This window comes from Heterodontus francisci, unplaced genomic scaffold, assembly GCF_036365525.1.
Source record: "Heterodontus francisci isolate sHetFra1 unplaced genomic scaffold, sHetFra1.hap1 HAP1_SCAFFOLD_1140, whole genome shotgun sequence".
Taxonomy (NCBI): Eukaryota; Metazoa; Chordata; class Chondrichthyes; order Heterodontiformes; family Heterodontidae; genus Heterodontus; species Heterodontus francisci.
The window spans coordinates 742-20,733 of NW_027141605.1; the positions used below are offsets into that span (position 1 = coordinate 742).

At 52.8% G+C, this 19,992-nt stretch overlaps 1 protein-coding gene across 4 annotated transcripts in view; it reads right to left on the bottom strand.

Annotated features, from left to right (window-relative positions):
- Positions 1–267: 267 nt before the first annotated feature.
- The window catches only part of LOC137364146 (protein FAM3A-like), a 116,796-nt gene continuing 97,071 nt past the window's right edge, over positions 268–19,992 (bottom strand). For all 4 annotated transcript variants that reach the window (XM_068027535.1, XM_068027538.1, XM_068027539.1 and 1 more), the window contains exons 3-9: positions 5,296–5,406; positions 4,841–4,864; positions 4,344–4,467; positions 4,091–4,149; positions 3,745–3,795; positions 512–602; positions 268–400 (exon numbers count right to left, since the gene is read on the bottom strand). In XM_068027535.1, coding sequence (XP_067883636.1) covers positions 268–400; positions 512–602; positions 3,745–3,795; positions 4,091–4,149; positions 4,344–4,467; positions 4,841–4,864; positions 5,296–5,406 — 593 coding nt within the window. The remainder of the gene's footprint in view (positions 401–511; positions 603–3,744; positions 3,796–4,090; positions 4,150–4,343; positions 4,468–4,840; positions 4,865–5,295; positions 5,407–19,992) is intronic.

The window sequence follows — 19,992 nt, forward strand, 5'->3', positions numbered from 1 at the left end:
AGTGAGAGTCAGTGTGTGTGGGACCCGTACCCCAGTGAGAGTCAGTGTGTGTGTGGGACCCGTACCCCAGTGAGAGTCAGTGTGTGTGGGACCCGTACCCCAGTGAGAGTCAGTGTGTGTGGGACCCGTACCCCAGTGAGAGTCAGTGTGTGTGGGACCCGTAGCCCAGTGAGAGTCAGTGTGTGTGGGACTCGTACCCCAGTGAGAGTCAGTGCGTGTGGGACCCGTACCCCAGTGAGAGTTGGTTAGTGTGATGTGTCGCTGTTTTTATACCTGCTCAAAGGGGCTCTTGTTTTCGATTCCCTTGGCTCCCACAAACACCCAACTGTCCCGGAAGCCCAGCACGTTTATAGCCTTACTACCAAGCTCGTTAAATATCTTCCTCGCTTCCTCGTTCATTCTGGAAAATAAACGGAAGAGAGCACTCAGATGGCCAGGAATGAACACAGACGCCTGGAAACACTGTGTGCTCCAGTGTTGAATTCCCAACTATGATACCCGATTCACCTACTTTGTTGCTGGGTCATCGTAAGAGGCGACAAACACCAGCGTCCCTTCATAGACTGGCCGTAGAAACTTCAAGAGATCATTAATCCCATTGTCTGTTAACACATTCAGAGAAGCAGATCAGCACCAGTAACCACAGTCAATACATTCCGAGCAGGGGTCAATGGACACAGATTACAACCTATCCCACTGTACACAATCACAATGGACCCAAACCCCTTCACTCCCACTGTACACAATCCCAATGGACCCAAACCCATTCACTCCCCACTGTACACAATCCCAATGGACCCAAACCCCTTCCCGTTCACTCCCACTGTACACAATCCCAATGGACCCAAACCCCTTCACTCCCACTGTACACAATCCCAATGGACCCAAACCCATTCACTCCCCACTGTACACAATCCCAATGGACCCAAACCCCTTCCCGTTCACTCCCACTGTACACAATCCCAATGGACCCAAACCCATTCACTCCCCACTGTATACAATCCCAATGGACCCAAACCCCTTCCCGTTCACTCCCACTGTACACAATCCCAATGGACCCAAACCCCTTCCCGTTCACTCCCACTGTACACAATCCCAATGGACCCAAACCCATTCACTCCCCACTGTACACAATCCCAATGGACCCAAACCCATTCACTCCCACTGCACACAATCCCAATGGGCCCAAACCCATTCACTCCCCACTGTACACAATCCCAATGGACCCAAACCCATTCACTCCCCACTGTACACAATCCCAATGGACCCAAACCCATTCACTCCCACTGTACACAATCCCAATGGACCCAAACCCATTCACTCCCACTGTACACAATCCCAATGGACCCAAACCCATTCACTCCCCACTGTACACAATCCCAATGGACCCAAACCCATTCACTCCCACTGTACACAATCCCAATGGACCCAAACCCATTCACTCCCCACTGTACACAATCCCAATGGACCCAAACCCATTCACTCCCACTGTACACAATCCCAATGGACCCAAACCCATTCACTCCCCACTGTACACAATCCCAATGGACCCAAACCCCTTCCCGTTCACTCCCACTGTACACAATCCCAATGGGCCCAAACCCATTCACTCCCCACTGTACACAATCCCAATGGATCCAAACCCCTTCCCTTTCACTCCCACTGTACACAATCCCAATGGACCCAAACCCATTCACTCCCACTGTACACAATCCCAATGGGCCCAAACCCATTCACTCCCACTGTACACAATCCCAATGGATCCAAACCCCTTCCCTTTCACTCCCACTGTACACAATCCCAATGGACCCAAACCCCTTCCCGTTCACTCACACTGTACACAATCCCAATGGACCCAAACCCATTCACTCCCCACTGTACACAATCCCAATGGACCCAAACCCCTTCCCGTTCACTCCCACTGTACACAATCCCAATGGACCCAAACCCATTCACTCCCCACTGTACACAATCCCAATGGACCCAAACCCCTTCCCGTTCACTCCCACTGTACACAATCCCAATGGACCCAAACCCCTTCCCGTTCACTCCCACTGTACACAATCCCAATGGGCCCAAACCCATTCACTCCCACTGTACACAATCCCAAAGGACCCAAACCCATTCACTCCCACTGTACACAATCCCAATGGACCCAAACCCCTTCCCGTTCACTCCCACTGTACACAATCCCAATGGACCCAAACCCCTTCCCGTTCACTCCCACTGTACACAATCCCAATGGACCCAAACCCCTTCCCGTTCACTCCCACTGTACACAATCCCAATGGACCCAAACCCCTTCCCGTTCACTCCCACTGTACACAATCCCAATGGACCCAAACCATTCACTCCCCACTGTATACAATCCCAATGGACCCAAACCCCTTCCCGTTCACTCCCACTGTACACAATCCCAATGGGCCCAAACCCATTCACTCCCACTGTACACAATCCCAATGGACCCAAACCATTCACTCCCCACTGTATACAATCCCAATGGACCCAAACCCCTTCCCGTTCACTCCCACTGTACACAATCCCAATGGACCCAAACCCATTCACTCCCCACTGTACACAATCCCAATGGACCCAAACCCCTTCCCGTTCACTCCCACTGTACACAATCCCAATGGACCCAAACCCATTCCCGTTCACTTCCACTGTACACAATCCCAATGGATCCAAACCATTCACTCCCACTGTACACAATGCCAATGGACCCAAACCCATTCACTCCCACTGTACACAATCCCAATGGACCCAAACCCATTCACTCCCACTGTACACAATCCCAATGGACCCAAACCCCTTCCCGTTCACTCCCACTGTACACAATCCCAATGGACCCAAACCCATTCCCGTTCACTCCCACTGTACACAATCCCAATGGACCCAAACCATTCACTCCCCACTGTACACAATCCCAATGGGCCCAAACCCCTTCCCGTTCACTCCCACTGTACACAATCCCAATGGGCCCAAATCCCTTCCCGTTCACTCCCACTGTACACAATCCCAATGGATCCAAACCCCTTCCCGTTCACTCCCACTGTACACAATCCCAATGGACCCAAACCATTCACTCCCCACTGTACACAATCCCAATGGGCCCAAACCCCTTCCCGTTCACTCCCACTGTACACAATCCCAATGGGCCCAAATCCCTTCCCGTTCACTCCCACCGTACACAATCCCAATGGACCCAAACCCCTTCCCGTTCACTGCCACTGTACACAATCCCAATGGACCCAAACCCATTCACTCCCACTGTACACAATCCCAATGGGCCCAAACCCCTTCCCGTTCACTCCCACTGTACACAATCCCAATGGACCCAAACCCCTTCCCGTTCACTCCCACTGTACACAATCCCACTGGACCCAAACCCCTTCCCGTTCACTCCCACTGTACACAATCCCAACGGGCCCAAACCCCTTCCCGTTCACTCCCACTGTACACAATCCCAATGGACCCAAACCCCTTCCCGTTCACTCCCACTGTACACAATCCCAATGGACCCAAACCCCTTCCCGTTCACTCCCACTGGACACAATCCCAATGGACCCAAACCCCTTCCCATTCACTCCCACTGTACACAATCCCAATGGACCCAAACCCATTCCCGTTCACTCCCACTGGACACAATCCCAATGGACCCAAACCCCTTCCCATTCGCTCCCATTGTAAACAATCCCAATGGATCCAAACCCCTTCACGTTCATTACCACTCGGTCATCTTACCGCCAGCCCACATATCAAAGAATTTCGTATCCATCAGTTCACCAGTGACACCTAGGAGAAGGGAACGATTACTCAGGAGAATACTTACTAAGAACGACTGTTAGTTCATGTAAAATATTGACCAATAATTTCAGATCAATTTAGATAAGACATGGGGTCGAGCACCCATCACATGCCTGTCTGCTTTCTCAGGCTGCCCACACAGTGACAGTGGAGCCCTGACTGTGACAGAGAGTCTCACTGGCACAGGGTGTGTGAGAGAGAGAGAGAGACAGAGAGACAGAGAGAGGGAGAGAGGGAGAGAGGGAGAGAGGGAGAGACCCAGGGCGGAGAATGTCAGTCTTACCATTAACGAGTGCAATGTTCAGTCCTCGGCCCACATTATTTTTGACACTGCTCATCAACCTGAAACCCAAGGAAAGACAGTTTAAAAATCAAGTTCGGGGCGGATGGAGGGGAGGGGGATGACCGGAGGGGAGGGGGATGACCGGCGGGGGGGGAGCAAGGGGAGGGGTCCACAGCCACCCGGTTCCTCACAGAGACCCTCCCATCCACTTGACCCCCCTCCCTCCACACCCTGCCCCTCGACTGTTACTCACACTTGGTCGTCCATGCAGAACTTGGGGCCGATCACGTTGGCCGCCCCACTGACGATGCGAAAAGCGAAGTGTTTGTCCGGACAGGGCATCGGCAGACCGCACTTGTACTTCCGGGGTTTACTCTCTGCGGAAGGGGGTGGGGGGTAACAAAGGGCAAAGGTCACCAGCCAGAACTGACCGCTTTCCCGCGGGAACGGCACAACAACCACCCGCACCAGTCAGAGGGAGATGGGGCGGCGCCAGAGTCGGGTGGGGAGAGAAGAATGAGGGATGGGGGGAGGGGGGGGGGGGGGGAAACGGGACAAGGGTTCGGGGGGGCCGGGGAAGTGAAGTGGGTTGGCAGGGGGTCAGGACAGTCAGTCAATGTCACTTGATGCGGACCCCTCTCCCTTCCCCACCGAGCGCTGGTTAATTTGCCAGTCTCTCCAATTTACTAACCCGGGACAGGGTGATTCAGATGGAAGCATGGAGGAAGAAGCTTGGCGTCAGTGACTTACCGGACGTGGGTAGCTCCTGGTGACCTGCAGGAGGGAGGAGAGAGAGAGACACACACACATTAACGCTCGTTCAGTGTCACCGAGCACCGAGTCCGCGATTCCCGACGGGGAGATCCCGTGTCGCACACGGCACTTCCTCACAGCACACAATAACCCCCCCTCCTCCGCCCACCTCTCTTCCAACACCACAGCACCGCCTAATTGGAACGCCGAGCAGCTGGCCACAGGGAAGCGAGGTGCGAAAGCTCCAATGGAGAGAGAGGCGCGAGGTCCCACCCTGCTCCCCACTCAGTCGGGGTCTCGTATTTTACTCCAAAGGCAATTGGCCACCCCAACAGCTCATCTCGACAGAGCCAGACCCTCGGGTGGGGGGAGATTCACAAGAGTGCCCTTCGCCACCCTGACCCCTGCATCACTCCCCACATGCCAAACCCCTCCCACCCTCGCACCCTCACCAGTCAGCAGCTGCTGCAGTCTGTACAGGGTACTGTCCTGGCCAAGCAGAACGCTTCCCAAAATCCAGGTCACCCCCACCATCAGAACGATCACCAGAATCCGGAACGGTCCTGAGAAACGAGAGAGAGAGAGTAATGTCACTCTGAGCCCTAACCGCAGGACGGGGGGGTGGGGGGGGTCTGACACACACTCCCTCCATCGATGATCAGACTATCCCTCGAACCAAAATACCAACCTTCTCCAGTTAGACACACCTGTCGCCAACAGTACTGTACCCCAGTGTTACACAGTGACTGACCTGTCGCCAACAGTACTGTACCCCAGTGTTATACAGTGACAGACCTGTCCCCACCAGTACTGTACCACAGTGTTATACAGTGAAAGAACTGTCCCCACCAGTACTATACCCCAGTGTTGTACAGTGACAGACCTGTCCCCATCAGTACTGTACCCCAGTGTTATACAGTGACAGACCAGTCCCCACCAGTACTGTACCCCAGTGTTATACAGTAACAGACCTGTCCCCACCAGTACTGTACCCCAGTGTTATACAGTAACAGACCTGTCCCCACCAGTACTGTACCCCAGTGTAATACAGTGACACACCTGTCCCCACCAGTACTGTACCCCAGTGTTATACAGTAACAGACCTGTCCCCACCAGTACTGTACCCCAGTGTTATACAGTGACAGACATGTCCCCACCAGTACTGTACCCCAGTGTTATACAGTAACAGACCTGTCCCCACCAGTACTGTACCCCAGTGTCATGCAGTGACAGACCTGTCCCCACCAGTACTGTACCCCAGTGTTATACAGTGACAGACCTGTCCCCACCAGTACTGTACCCCAGTGTCATGCAGTGACAGACCTGTCCCCACCAGTAATGTACCCCAGTGTAATACAGTGACAGACCTGTCCCCACCAGTACTGTACCTCAGTGTTATACAGTGACAGACCTGTCCCCACCAGTACTGTACCCCAGTGTTGGACAGTGACAGACCTGTCCCCACCAGTACTGTACCCCAGTGTTATACAGTGACAGACCTGTCCCCACCAGTACTGTACCCCAGTGTTATACAGTGACAGACCTGTCCCCACCAGTACTGTACCCCAGTGTTATACAGTGACAGACCTGTCCCCACCAGTACTGTACCCCAGTGTTATACAGTGACAGACCCGTCCCCACCGGTACTATACCCCAGTGTTATACACTGACAGACCAGTCCTCACCAGTACTGTACCCCAGTGTAAAACAGTGACACACCTGTCCCCACCAGCACTGTTCCCCAGTGTTATACAGTGACAGACCTGTCCCCACCAGTACTGTACCCCAGTGTTTTACACTGACAGACCTGTCCCCACCAGTACTGTACCCCAGTGTTATACAGTAACAGACCTGTCCCCACCAGTACTGTACCCCAGTGTGATACAGAGAGAGACCCGTCCCCACCAGTACTGTACCCCAGTGTTATTCAGTGACAGACCTGTCCCCACCAGTACTGTACCCCAGTGTTATACACTAACAGACCTGTCCCCACCAGTACTGTACCCCAGTGTTATACAGTGACAGACCTGTCCCCACCAGTACTGTACCCCAGTGTCATGCAGTGACAGACCTGTCCCCACCAGTAATGTACCCCAGTGTAATACAGTGACAGACCTGTCCCCACCAGTACTGTACCTCAGTGTTATACAGTGACAGACCTGTCCCCACCAGTACTCTACCCCAGTGTTGTACAGTGACAGACCTGTCCCCACTAGTACTGTACCCCAGTGTTATACAGTGACAGACCTGTCCCCACCAGTACTGTACCCCAGTGTTATACAGTGACAGACCTGTCCCCACCAGTACTGTACCCCAGTGTTCTTCAGTGACAGACCTGTCCCCACCAGTACTGTACCCCAGTGTTATACAGTGACAGACCCGTCCCCACCGGTACTGTACCCCAGTGTTATACAGTGACAGACCTGTCCCCACCAGTACTGTACCCCAGTGTTGTACACTGACAGACCTGTCCCCACCAGTACTGTACCCCAGTGTTGTACACTGACAGACCTGTCCTCACCAGTACTGTACCCCAGTGTAAAACAGTGACACACCTGTCCCCACCAGCACTGTTCCCCAGTGTCATACAGTGACAGACCTGTCCCCACCAGTACTGTACCCCAGTGTTATACAGTGACAGACCTGTCCCCACCAGTACTGTACCCCAGTGTTATACAGTGACAGACCTGTCCCCACCAGTACTGTACCCCAGTGTTGTACACTGACAGACCTGTCCTCACCAGTACTGTACCCCAGTGTAAAACAGTGACACACCTGTCCCCACCAGCACTGTTCCCCAGTGTTATACAGTGACAGACCTGTCCCCACCAGTACTGTACCCCAGTGTTATACAGTGACAGACCTGTCCCCACCAGTACTGTACCTCAGTGTTATACAGTGACAGACCTGTCCCCACCAGTACTGTACCCCAGTGTTGGACAGTGACAGACCTGTCCCCACCAGTACTGTACCCCAGTGTTATACAGTGACAGACCTGTCCCCACCAGTACTGTACCCCAGTGTTATACAGTGACAGACCTGTCCCCACCAGTACTGTACCCCAGTGTTATACAGTGACAGACCTGTCCCCACCAGTACTGTACCCCAGTGTTATACAGTGACAGACCCGTCCCCACCGGTACTATACCCCAGTGTTATACACTGACAGACCAGTCCTCACCAGTACTGTACCCCAGTGTAAAACAGTGACACACCTGTCCCCACCAGCACTGTTCCCCAGTGTTATACAGTGACAGACCTGTCCCCACCAGTACTGTACCCCAGTGTTTTACACTGACAGACCTGTCCCCACCAGTACTGTACCCCAGTGTTATACAGTAACAGACCTGTCCCCACCAGTACTGTACCCCAGTGTGATACAGAGAGAGACCCGTCCCCACCAGTACTGTACCCCAGTGTTATTCAGTGACAGACCTGTCCCCACCAGTACTGTACCCCAGTGTTATACACTAACAGACCTGTCCCCACCAGTACTGTACCCCAGTGTTATACAGTGACAGACCTGTCCCCACCAGTACTGTACCCCAGTGTCATGCAGTGACAGACCTGTCCCCACCAGTAATGTACCCCAGTGTAATACAGTGACAGACCTGTCCCCACCAGTACTGTACCTCAGTGTTATACAGTGACAGACCTGTCCCCACCAGTACTCTACCCCAGTGTTGTACAGTGACAGACCTGTCCCCACTAGTACTGTACCCCAGTGTTATACAGTGACAGACCTGTCCCCACCAGTACTGTACCCCAGTGTTATACAGTGACAGACCTGTCCCCACCAGTACTGTACCCCAGTGTTCTTCAGTGACAGACCTGTCCCCACCAGTACTGTACCCCAGTGTTATACAGTGACAGACCCGTCCCCACCGGTACTGTACCCCAGTGTTATACAGTGACAGACCTGTCCCCACCAGTACTGTACCCCAGTGTTGTACACTGACAGACCTGTCCCCACCAGTACTGTACCCCAGTGTTGTACACTGACAGACCTGTCCTCACCAGTACTGTACCCCAGTGTAAAACAGTGACACACCTGTCCCCACCAGCACTGTTCCCCAGTGTCATACAGTGACAGACCTGTCCCCACCAGTACTGTACCCCAGTGTTATACAGTGACAGACCTGTCCCCACCAGTACTGTACCCCAGTGTTATACAGTGACAGACCTGTCCCCACCAGTACTGTACCCCAGTGTTGTACACTGACAGACCTGTCCTCACCAGTACTGTACCCCAGTGTAAAACAGTGACACACCTGTCCCCACCAGCACTGTTCCCCAGTGTTATACAGTGACAGACCTGTCCCCACTAGTACTGTACCCCAGTGTTATACAGTGACACATCTGTCCTCACCAGTACTGTACCCTAGTGTTATACACTGACAGACCTGTCCCCACCAGTACTGTACCCCAGTGTTATACAGAGAGAGACCTGTCCCCACCAGTACTGTACCCCAGTGTTATTCAGTGACAGACCTGTCCCCACCAGTACTGTACCCCAGTGTTATACACTGACAGACCAGTCCCCACCAGTACTGTACCCCAGTGTTATACAGTGACAGACCTGTCCCCACCTGTACTGTACCCCAGTGTTATACAGTGACAGACCTGTCCCCACCGGTACTGTACCCCAGTGTTATACAGTGACAGACCTGTCCTCACCAGTACTGTACCCCAGTGTTTTACACTGACAGACCTGTCCCCACCAGTACTGTACCCCATTGTTATACACTGACAGACCTGTCCCCACCAGGACTGTATCCCAGTGTTATACAGTGACAGACCTGTCCCCACCAGGACTGTACCCCAGTGTTATACACTGACAGACCTGTCCTCACCAGTACTGTACCCCAGTGTTATACAGTGACAGACCTGTCCCCACCAGGACTGTATCCCAGTGTTATACAGTGACATACCTGTCCCCACCAGGACTGTACCCCAGTGTCATGCAGTGACAGACCTGTCCCAACCAGTAATATATCCCAGTGTTATACAGTGACAGACCTGTCCCCACCAGTACTGTATCCCAGTGTTATACCGTGAGAGACCAGTCCCAACCAGTAATATATCCCAGTGTTTTACACTGACAGGCCTGTCCCCACCAGTACTGTACCCCAGTGCTATAGACTGACAGACCTGTCCCCACCAGGACTATAACCCAGTGTTATACAGTGACAGACCTGTCCCCAACAGTACTGTACCCGAGTGTTATACAGTGACAGACCTGTCCCCACCAGTACTGTACCCCAGTGCACAACAGTGACACCTGTCCCCACCAGTACTGTACCCCAGTGTCATGCAGTGACAGACCTGTCCCCACCAGTACTGTACCCCAGTGTTATACAGTGACAGACCTGTCCTCACCAGCACTGTACCCCAGTGCAAAACAGTGACAGACCTGTCCCCACCAGTACTGTACCCCAGTGTTATACAGTAACAGACCTGTCCCCACCAGTACTGTACCCCAGTGTTACACAGTAACAGACCTGTCCCCACCAGTACTGTACCCCAGTGTTACACAGTAACAGACCTGTCCCCACCAGTACTGTACCCCAGTGTTATACACTGACAGACCTGTCCCCACCAGTACTGTACCCCAGTGTTATACAGTGACAGACCTGTCCCCACCAGTACTGTACCCCAGTGTTATACAGTAACAGACCTGTCCCCACCAGTACTGTACCCCAGTGTTATACAGTAACAGACCTGTCCCCACCAGTACTGTACCCCAGTGTTACACAGTAACAGACCTGTCCCCACCAGTACTGTACCCCAGTGTTATACACTGACAGACCTGTCCCCACCAGTACTGTACCCCAGTGTTATACAGTGACAGACCTGTCCCCACCAGTACTGTACCCCAGTGTTATACAGTGGCAGACCTGTCCCCACCAGTACTGTACCCCAGTGTCATGCAGTGACAGACCTGTCCCCACCAGTACTGTACCCCAGTGTCATGCAGTGAGAGACCTGTCCCCACCAGTCATGTACCCCAGTGTAATACAGTGACAGACCTGTCCCCACCAGTACTGTACCTCAGTGTTATACAGTGACAGACCTGTCCCCACCAGTACTGTACCCCAGTGTTGTACAGTAACAGACCTGTCCCCACCAGTACTGTACCCCAGTGTTTTACAGTGACAGACCCGTCCCCACCGGTACTGTACCCCAGTGTCATGCAGTGACAGACCTGTCCCCACCAGTACTGTACCCCAGTGTTATACAGTGACACACCTGTCCCCACCAGTACTGTACCCCAGTGTTGTACACTGACAGACCTGTCCCCACCAGTACTGTACCCCAGTGTTATACAGTAACAGACCTGTCCCCACCAGTACTGTACCCCAGTGTAAAACAGTGACAGACCTGTCCCCACTAGTACTGTACCCCAGTGTTATACAGTGACACACCTGTCCCCACCAGTACTGTACCCCAGTGTTTTACACTGACAGACCTGTCCCCACCAGTACTGTACCCCAGTGTTATACAGTAACAGACCTGTCCCCACCAGTACTGTACCTCAGTGTTATACAGTAACAGACCTGTCCCCACCAGTACTGTACCCCAGTGTTATAGTGACAGACCTGTCCCCACTAGTACTGTACCCCAGTGTTATACAATGAGAGACCCGCCCCCACCAGTACTGTACCCCAGTGTTATACACTGACAGACCTGTCCCCACCAGGACTGTATCCCAGTGTTATACACTGACAGACCTGTCCCCACCAGTACTGTACCCCAGTGTTATACAGTGACAGACCTGTCCCCACCAGGACTGTATCCCAGTGTTATACAGTGACACACCTGTCCTCACCAGTACTGTACCCTAGTGTTTTACAGTGACACACCTGTCCCCACCAGTACTGTACCCCAGTGTCATGCAGTGACAGACCCGTCCCCACCAGTACTGTACCCCAGTGTTATACAGTAACAGACCCGTCCCCACCAGTACTGTAGCCCAGTGTTATTCAGTGACAGACCTGTCCCCACCAGTACTGTACCCCAGTGTTATACACTGACAGACCTGTCCCAACCAGTACTGTACCCCAGTGTTAGACAGTGACAGACCTGTCCTCACCAGTACTGTACCCCAGTGCTATACAGTGACAGACCTGTCCCCACCAGTACTGTACCCCAGTGTTATACAGTGACAGACCTGTCCTCACCAGTACTGTACCCCAGTGTTATACAGTGACACACCTGTCCCCACCAGTACTGTACCCCAGTGTTACACAGTGAGAGACCCGCCCCCACCAGTACTGTACCCCAGTGTTATACACTGACAGACCTGTCCCCACCAGGACTGTATCCCAGTGTTATACAGTGACAGACCTGCCCCACCAGTACTGTACCCCAGTGTTATACAGTGACAGACCTGTCCCCACCAGTACTGTACCCCAGTGTTATACCGAGAGACCCGTCCCCACCAGTACTGTACCCCAGTGTTATACAGTGACTGACCTGTCCCCACCAGTGCTGCACCCCAGTGTTATACAGTGAAAGACCCGTCCCCACCAGTACTGTACCCCAGTGTTATACAGTGACAGACCTGTCCCCACCACAACTGTACCCCAGTGCTTTACAGTGACAGACCTGTCCCCACCAGTACTGTACCCCAGTGTTATGCAGTGACAGACCTGTCCCCACCAGTACTGTACCCCAGTGTTATACAGTGACTGACCTGTCCCCACCAGTACTGTACCCCAGTGCTTTACAGTGACAGACCTGTCCCCACCAGTACTGTACCCCAGTGTTATACAGTGACAGACCTGTCCCCACCAGTACTGTACCCCAGTGTTATACAGTGACAGACCTGTCCCCACCAGCACTGTACCCCAGTGTTATACAGTGACAGACCTGTCCCCACCAGTACTGTACCCCAGTGTTATACAGTGACAGACCCGTCCCCACCGGTACTGTACCCCAGTGTTATACAGTGACAGACCTGTCCCCACCAGCACTGTACCCCAGTGTCATGCAGTGACAGACCTGTCCCAACAGTACTGTACCCCAGTGTTATACAGTGACTGACCTGTCCCCACCAGTACTGTACCCCAGTGTCATGCAGTGACAGACCCGTCCCCACCGGTACTGTACCCCAGTGTAAAACAGTGACAGACCTGTCCCCACTAGTACTGTACCCCAGTGTTATACAGTGACACACCTGTCCCCACCAGTACTGTACCCCAGTGTTATACAGTAACAGACCTGTCCCCACCAGTACTGTACCCCAGTGTTATTCATTGACAGACCTGTCCCCACCAGTACTGTATCCGTGTTATAGTGACAGACCTGTCCCCACTAGTACTGTACCCCAGTGTTATACAGTGACAGACCTGTCCCCACCAGTACTGTACCCCAGTGTTATTCATTGACAGACCTGTCCCCACTAGTACTGTACCCTAGTGTTTTACTGACAGACCTGTCCCCACCAGTACTGTACCCCAGTGTTATTCATTGACAGACCTGTCCCCACTAGTACTGTACCCTAGTGTTTTACACTGACAGACCTGTCCCCACCAGTACTGTACCCCAGTGTTATTCATTGACAGACCTGTCCCCACCAGTACTGTATCCGTGTTATAGTGACAGACCTGTCCCCACTAGTACTGTACCCCAGTGTTATACACTGACAGACCTGTCCCCACCAGGACTGTATCCCAGTGTTATACAGTGACAGACCTGCCCCACCAGTACTGTACCCCAGTGTTATACAATGAGAGACCCGCCCCCACCAGTACTGTACCCCAGTGTTATACACTGACAGACCTGTCCCCACCAGGACTGTATCCCAGTGTTATACAGTGACAGACCTGTCCCCACCAGTACTGTACCCCAGTGTTATACAGTGACAGACCTGTCCCCACCAGTACTGTACCCCAGTGTTATACAGTGAGAGACCTGTCCCCACCAGGACTGTATCCCAGTGTTATACAGTGACAGACCTGTCCTCACCAGTACTGTACCCCAGTGTCATGCAGTGACAGACCTGTCCCCACCAGTACTATAACCCAGTGTTTTACACTGACAGACCTGTCCCCACCAGTACTGTAGCCCAGTGTTATTCAGTGACAGACCTGTCCCCACCAGTACTGTATCCCAGTGTTATACACTGACAGACCTGTCCCAACCAGTACTGTACCCCAGTGTTAGACAGTGACAGACCTGTCCTCACCAGTACTGTACCCCAGCGTTATACAGTGACAGACCTGTCCTCACCAGTACTGTACCCCAGTGCTATACAGTGACAGACCTGTCCCCACCAGTACTGTACCCCAGTGTTATACAGTGACTGACCTGTCCCCACCAGTACTGTACCCCAGTGCTTTACAGTGACAGACCTGTCCCCACCAGTACTGTACCCCAGTGTTATACAGTGACTGACCTGTCCCCACCAGTACTGTACCCCAGTGCTTTACAGTGACAGACCTGTCCCCACCAGTACTGTACCCCAGTGTTATACAGTGACAGACCTGTCCCCACCAGTACTGTACCCCAGTGTTATACAGTGACAGACCTGTCCCCACCAGTACTGTACCCCAGTGTTATACAGTGACAGACCTGTCCCCACCAGCACTGTACCCCAGTGTTATACAGTGACAGACCTGTCCCCACCAGTACTGTACCCCAGTGTTATACAGTGACAGACCTGTCCCCACCAGTACTGTACCCCAGTATCATGCAGTGACAGACCTGTCCCAACAGTACTGTACCCCAGTGTTATACAGTGACAGACCTGTCCCCACTAGTACTGTATCCCAGTGTTTTACAGTGACAGACCCGTCCCCACCGGTACTGTACCCCAGTATCATGCAGTGACAGACCTGTCCCAACAGTACTGTACCCCAGTGTTATACAGTGACAGACCTGTCCCCACCAGTACTGTATCCCAGTGTTTTACAGTGACAGACCCGTCCCCACCGGTACTGTACCCCAGTGTTATACAGTGACAGACCTGTCCCCACCAGTACTGTACCCCAGTGTCATGCAGTGACAGACCCGTCCCCACCGGTACTGTACCCCAGTGTAAAACAGTGACAGACCTGTCCCCACTAGTACTGTACCCCAGTGTTATACAGTGACACACCTGTCCCCACCAGTACTGTACCCCAGTGTTATACAGTAACAGACCTGTCCCCACCAGTACTGTACCCCAGTGTTATTCATTGACAGACCTGTCCCCACCAGTACTGTACCCCAGTGTTATACACTGACAGACCTGTCCCCACCAGTACTGTACCCCAGTGTTATACACTGACAGACCTGTCCCCACCAGGACTGTATCCCAGTGTTATACAGTGACAGACCTGCCCCACCAGTACTGTACCCCAGTGTTATACAATGAGAGACCCGCCCCCACCAGTACTGTACCCCAGTGTTATACACTGACAGACCTGTCCCCACCAGGACTGTATCCCAGTGTTATACAGTGACAGACCTGTCCCCACCAGTACTGTACCCCAGTGTTATACAGTGACAGACCTGTCCCCACCAGTACTGTACCCTAGTGTTTTACACTGACAGACCTGTCCCCACCAGTACTGTACCCCAGTGTTATTCATTGACAGACCTGTCCCCACCAGTACTGTATCCGTGTTATAGTGACAGACCTGTCCCCACTAGTACTGTACCCTAGTGTTTTACACTGACAGACCTGTCCCCACCAGTACTGTACCCCAGTGTTATTCATTGACAGACCTGTCCCCACCAGTACTGTATCCGTGTTATAGTGACAGACCTGTCCCCACTAGTACTGTACCCCAGTGTTATACACTGACAGACCTGTCCCCACCAGGACTGTACCCCAGTGTTATTCATTGACAGACCTGTCCCCACCAGTACTGTACCCCAGTGTTATTCATTGACAGACCTGTCCCCACCAGTACTGTATCCGTGTTATAGTGACAGACCTGTCCCCACCAGGACTGTATCCCAGTGTTATACAGTGACAGACCTGCCCCACCAGTACTGTACCCCAGTGTTATACAATGAGAGACCCGCCCCCACCAGTACTGTACCCCAGTGTTATACACTGACAGACCTGTCCCCACCAGGACTGTATCCCAGTGTTATACAGTGACAGACCTGTCCCCACCAGTACTGTACCCCAGTGTTATACAGTGACAGATCTGTCCCCACCAGTACTGTACCCCAGTGTTATACAGTGAGAGACCTGTCCCCACCAGGACTGTATCCCAGTGTTATACAGTGACAGACCTGTCCTCACCAGTACTGTACCCCAGTGTCATGCAGTGACAGACCTGTCCCCACCAGTACTATAACCCAGTGTTTTACACTGACAGACCTGTCCCCACCAGTACTGTAGCCCAGTGTTATTCAGTGACAGACCTGTCCCCACCAGTACTGTATCCCAGTGTTATACACTGACAGACCTGTCCCAACCAGTACTGTACCCCAGTGTTAGACAGTGACAGACCTGTCCTCACCAGTACTGTACCCCAGCGTTATACAGTGACAGACCTGTCCTCACCAGTACTGTACCCCAGTGCTATACAGTGACAGACCTGTCCCCACCAGTACTGTACCCCAGTGTTATACAGTGACTGACCTGTCCCCACCAGTACTGTACCCCAGTGCTTTACAGTGACAGACCTGTCCCCACCAGTACTGTACCCCAGTGTTATACAGTGACTGACCTGTCCCCACCAGTACTGTACCCCAGTGCTTTACAGTGACAGACCTGTCCCCACCAGTACTGTACCCCAGTGTTATACAGTGACAGACCTGTCCCCACCAGTACTGTACCCCAGTGTTATACAGTGACAGACCTGTCCCCACCAGTACTGTACCCCAGTGTTATACAGTGACAGACCTGTCCCCACCAGCACTGTACCCCAGTGTTATACAGTGACAGACCTGTCCCCACCAGTACTGTACCCCAGTGTTATACAGTGACAGACCTGTCCCCACCAGTACTGTACCCCAGTATCATGCAGTGACAGACCTGTCCCAACAGTACTGTACCCCAGTGTTATACAGTGACAGACCTGTCCCCACCAGTACTGTATCCCAGTGTTTTACAGTGACAGACCCGTCCCCACCGGTACTGTACCCCAGTATCATGCAGTGACAGACCTGTCCCAACAGTACTGTACCCCAGTGTTATACAGTGACAGACCTGTCCCCACCAGTACTGTATCCCAGTGTTTTACAGTGACAGACCCGTCCCCACCGGTACTGTACCCCAGTGTTATACAGTGACAGACCTGTCCCCACCAGTACTGTACCCCAGTGTCATGCAGTGACAGACCCGTCCCCACCGGTACTGTACCCCAGTGTAAAACAGTGACAGACCTGTCCCCACTAGTACTGTACCCCAGTGTTATACAGTGACACACCTGTCCCCACCAGTACTGTACCCCAGTGTTATACAGTAACAGACCTGTCCCCACCAGTACTGTACCCCAGTGTTATTCATTGACAGACCTGTCCCCACCAGTACTGTACCCCAGTGTTATACACTGACAGACCTGTCCCCACCAGTACTGTACCCCAGTGTTATACACTGACAGACCTGTCCCCACCAGGACTGTATCCCAGTGTTATACAGTGACAGACCTGCCCCACCAGTACTGTACCCCAGTGTTATACAATGAGAGACCCGCCCCCACCAGTACTGTACCCCAGTGTTATACACTGACAGACCTGTCCACACCAGGACTGTATCCCAGTGTTATACAGTGACAGACCTGTCCCCACCAGTACTGTACCCCAGTGTTATACAGTGACAGACCTGTCCCCACCAGTACTGTACCCTAGTGTTTTACACTGACAGACCTGTCCCCACCAGTACTGTACCCCAGTGTTATTCATTGACAGACCTGTCCCCACCAGTACTGTATCCGTGTTATAGTGACAGACCTGTCCCCACTAGTACTGTACCCTAGTGTTTTACACTGACAGACCTGTCCCCACCAGTACTGTACCCCAGTGTTATTCATTGACAGACCTGTCCCCACCAGTACTGTATCCGTGTTATAGTGACAGACCTGTCCCCACTAGTACTGTACCCCAGTGTTATACACTGACAGACCTGTCCCCACCAGGACTGTATCCCAGTGTTATACAGTGACAGACCTGCCCCACCAGTACTGTACCCCAGTGTTATACAATGAGAGACCCGCCCCCACCAGTACTGTACCCCAGTGTTATACACTGACAGACCTGTCCCCACCAGGACTGTATCCCAGTGTTATACAGTGACAGACCTGTCCCCACCAGTACTGTACCCCAGTGTTATACAGTGACAGACCTGTCCCCATCAGTACTGTACCCCAGTGTTATACAGTGAGAGACCAGTCCCCACCAGGACTGTATCCCAGTGTTATACAGTGACACATCTGTCCTCACCAGTACTGTACCCCAGTGTCATGCAGTGACAGACCTGTCCCCACCAGTACTATAACCCAGTGTTTTACACTGACAGACCTGTCCCCACCAGTACTGTAGCCCAGTGTTATTCAGTGACAGACCTGTCCCCACCAGTACTGTATCCCAGTGTTATACACTGACAGACCTGTCCCAACCAGTACTGTACCCCAGTGTTAGACAGTGACAGACCTGTCCTCACCAGTACTGTACCCCAGCTTTATACAGTGACAGACCTGTCCTCACCAGTACTGTACCCCAGTGCTATACAGTGACAGACCTGTCCCCACCAGTACTGTACCCCAGTGTTATACAGTGACAGACCTGTCCTCACCAGTACTGTACCCCAGTGCTATACAGTGACAGACCTGTCCCCACCAGTACTGTACCCCAGTGTTATACAGTGACAGACCTGTCCCCACCAGTACTGTACCCCAGTGTTACACAGTGAGAGACCCGCCCCCACCAGTACTGTACCCCAGTGTTATACACTGACAGACCTGTCCCCACCAGGACTGTATCCCAGTGTTATACAGTGACAGACCTGCCCCACCAGTACTGTACCCCAGTGTTATACCGAGAGACCCGTCCCCACCAGTACTGTACCCCAGTGTTATACAGTGACTGACCTGTCCCCACCAGTGCTGCACCCCAGTGTTATACATTGAAAGACCCGTCCCCACCAGTACTGTACCCCAGTGTTATACAGTGACAGACCTGTCCCCACCAGTACTGTATCACAGCGTTATACAGTGACAGACCTGTCCCCACCAGTACTGTACCCCAGTGTTATACAGTGACTGACCTGTCCCCACCAGTACTGTACCCCAGTGTTATACAGTGACTGACCTGTCCCCACCAGTACTGTACCCCAGTGTTATACAGTGACTGACCTGTCCCCACCAGTACTGTACCCCAGTGTTATACAGTGACTGACCTGTCCCCACCAGTACTGTACCCCAGTGCTTGACAGTGACAGACCTGTCCCCACCAGTACTGTACCCCAGTGTTATGCAGTGACAGACCTGTCCCCACCAGTACTGTACCCCAGTATCATGCAGTGACAGACCTGTCCCAACAGTACTGTACCCCAGTGTTATACAGTGACAGACCTGTCCCCACCAGTACTGTATCCCAGTGTTTTACAGTGACAGACCCGTCCCCACCGGTACTGTACCCCAGTATCATGCAGTGACAGACCTGTCCCAACAGTACTGTACCCCAGTGTTATACAGTGACAGACCTGTCCCCACCAGTACTGTATCCCAGTGTTTTACAGTGACAGACCCGTCCCCACCGGTACTGTACCCCAGTGTTATACAGTGACAGACCTGTCCCCACCAGTACTGTACCCCAGTGTCATGCAGTGACAGACCCGTCCCCACCGGTACTGTACCCCAGTGTAAAACAGTGACAGACCTGTCCCCACTAGTACTGTACCCCAGTGTTATACAGTGACACACCTGTCCCCACCAGTACTGTACCCCAGTGTTATACAGTAACAGACCTGTCCCCACCAGTACTGTACCCCAGTGTTATTCATTGACAGACCTGTCCCCACCAGTACTGTACCCCAGTGTTATACACTGACAGACCTGTCCCCACCAGTACTGTACCCCAGTGTTATACACTGACAGACCTGTCCCCACCAGGACTGTATCCCAGTGTTATACAGTGACAGACCTGCCCCACCAGTACTGTACCCCAGTGTTATACAATGAGAGACCCGCCCCCACCAGTACTGT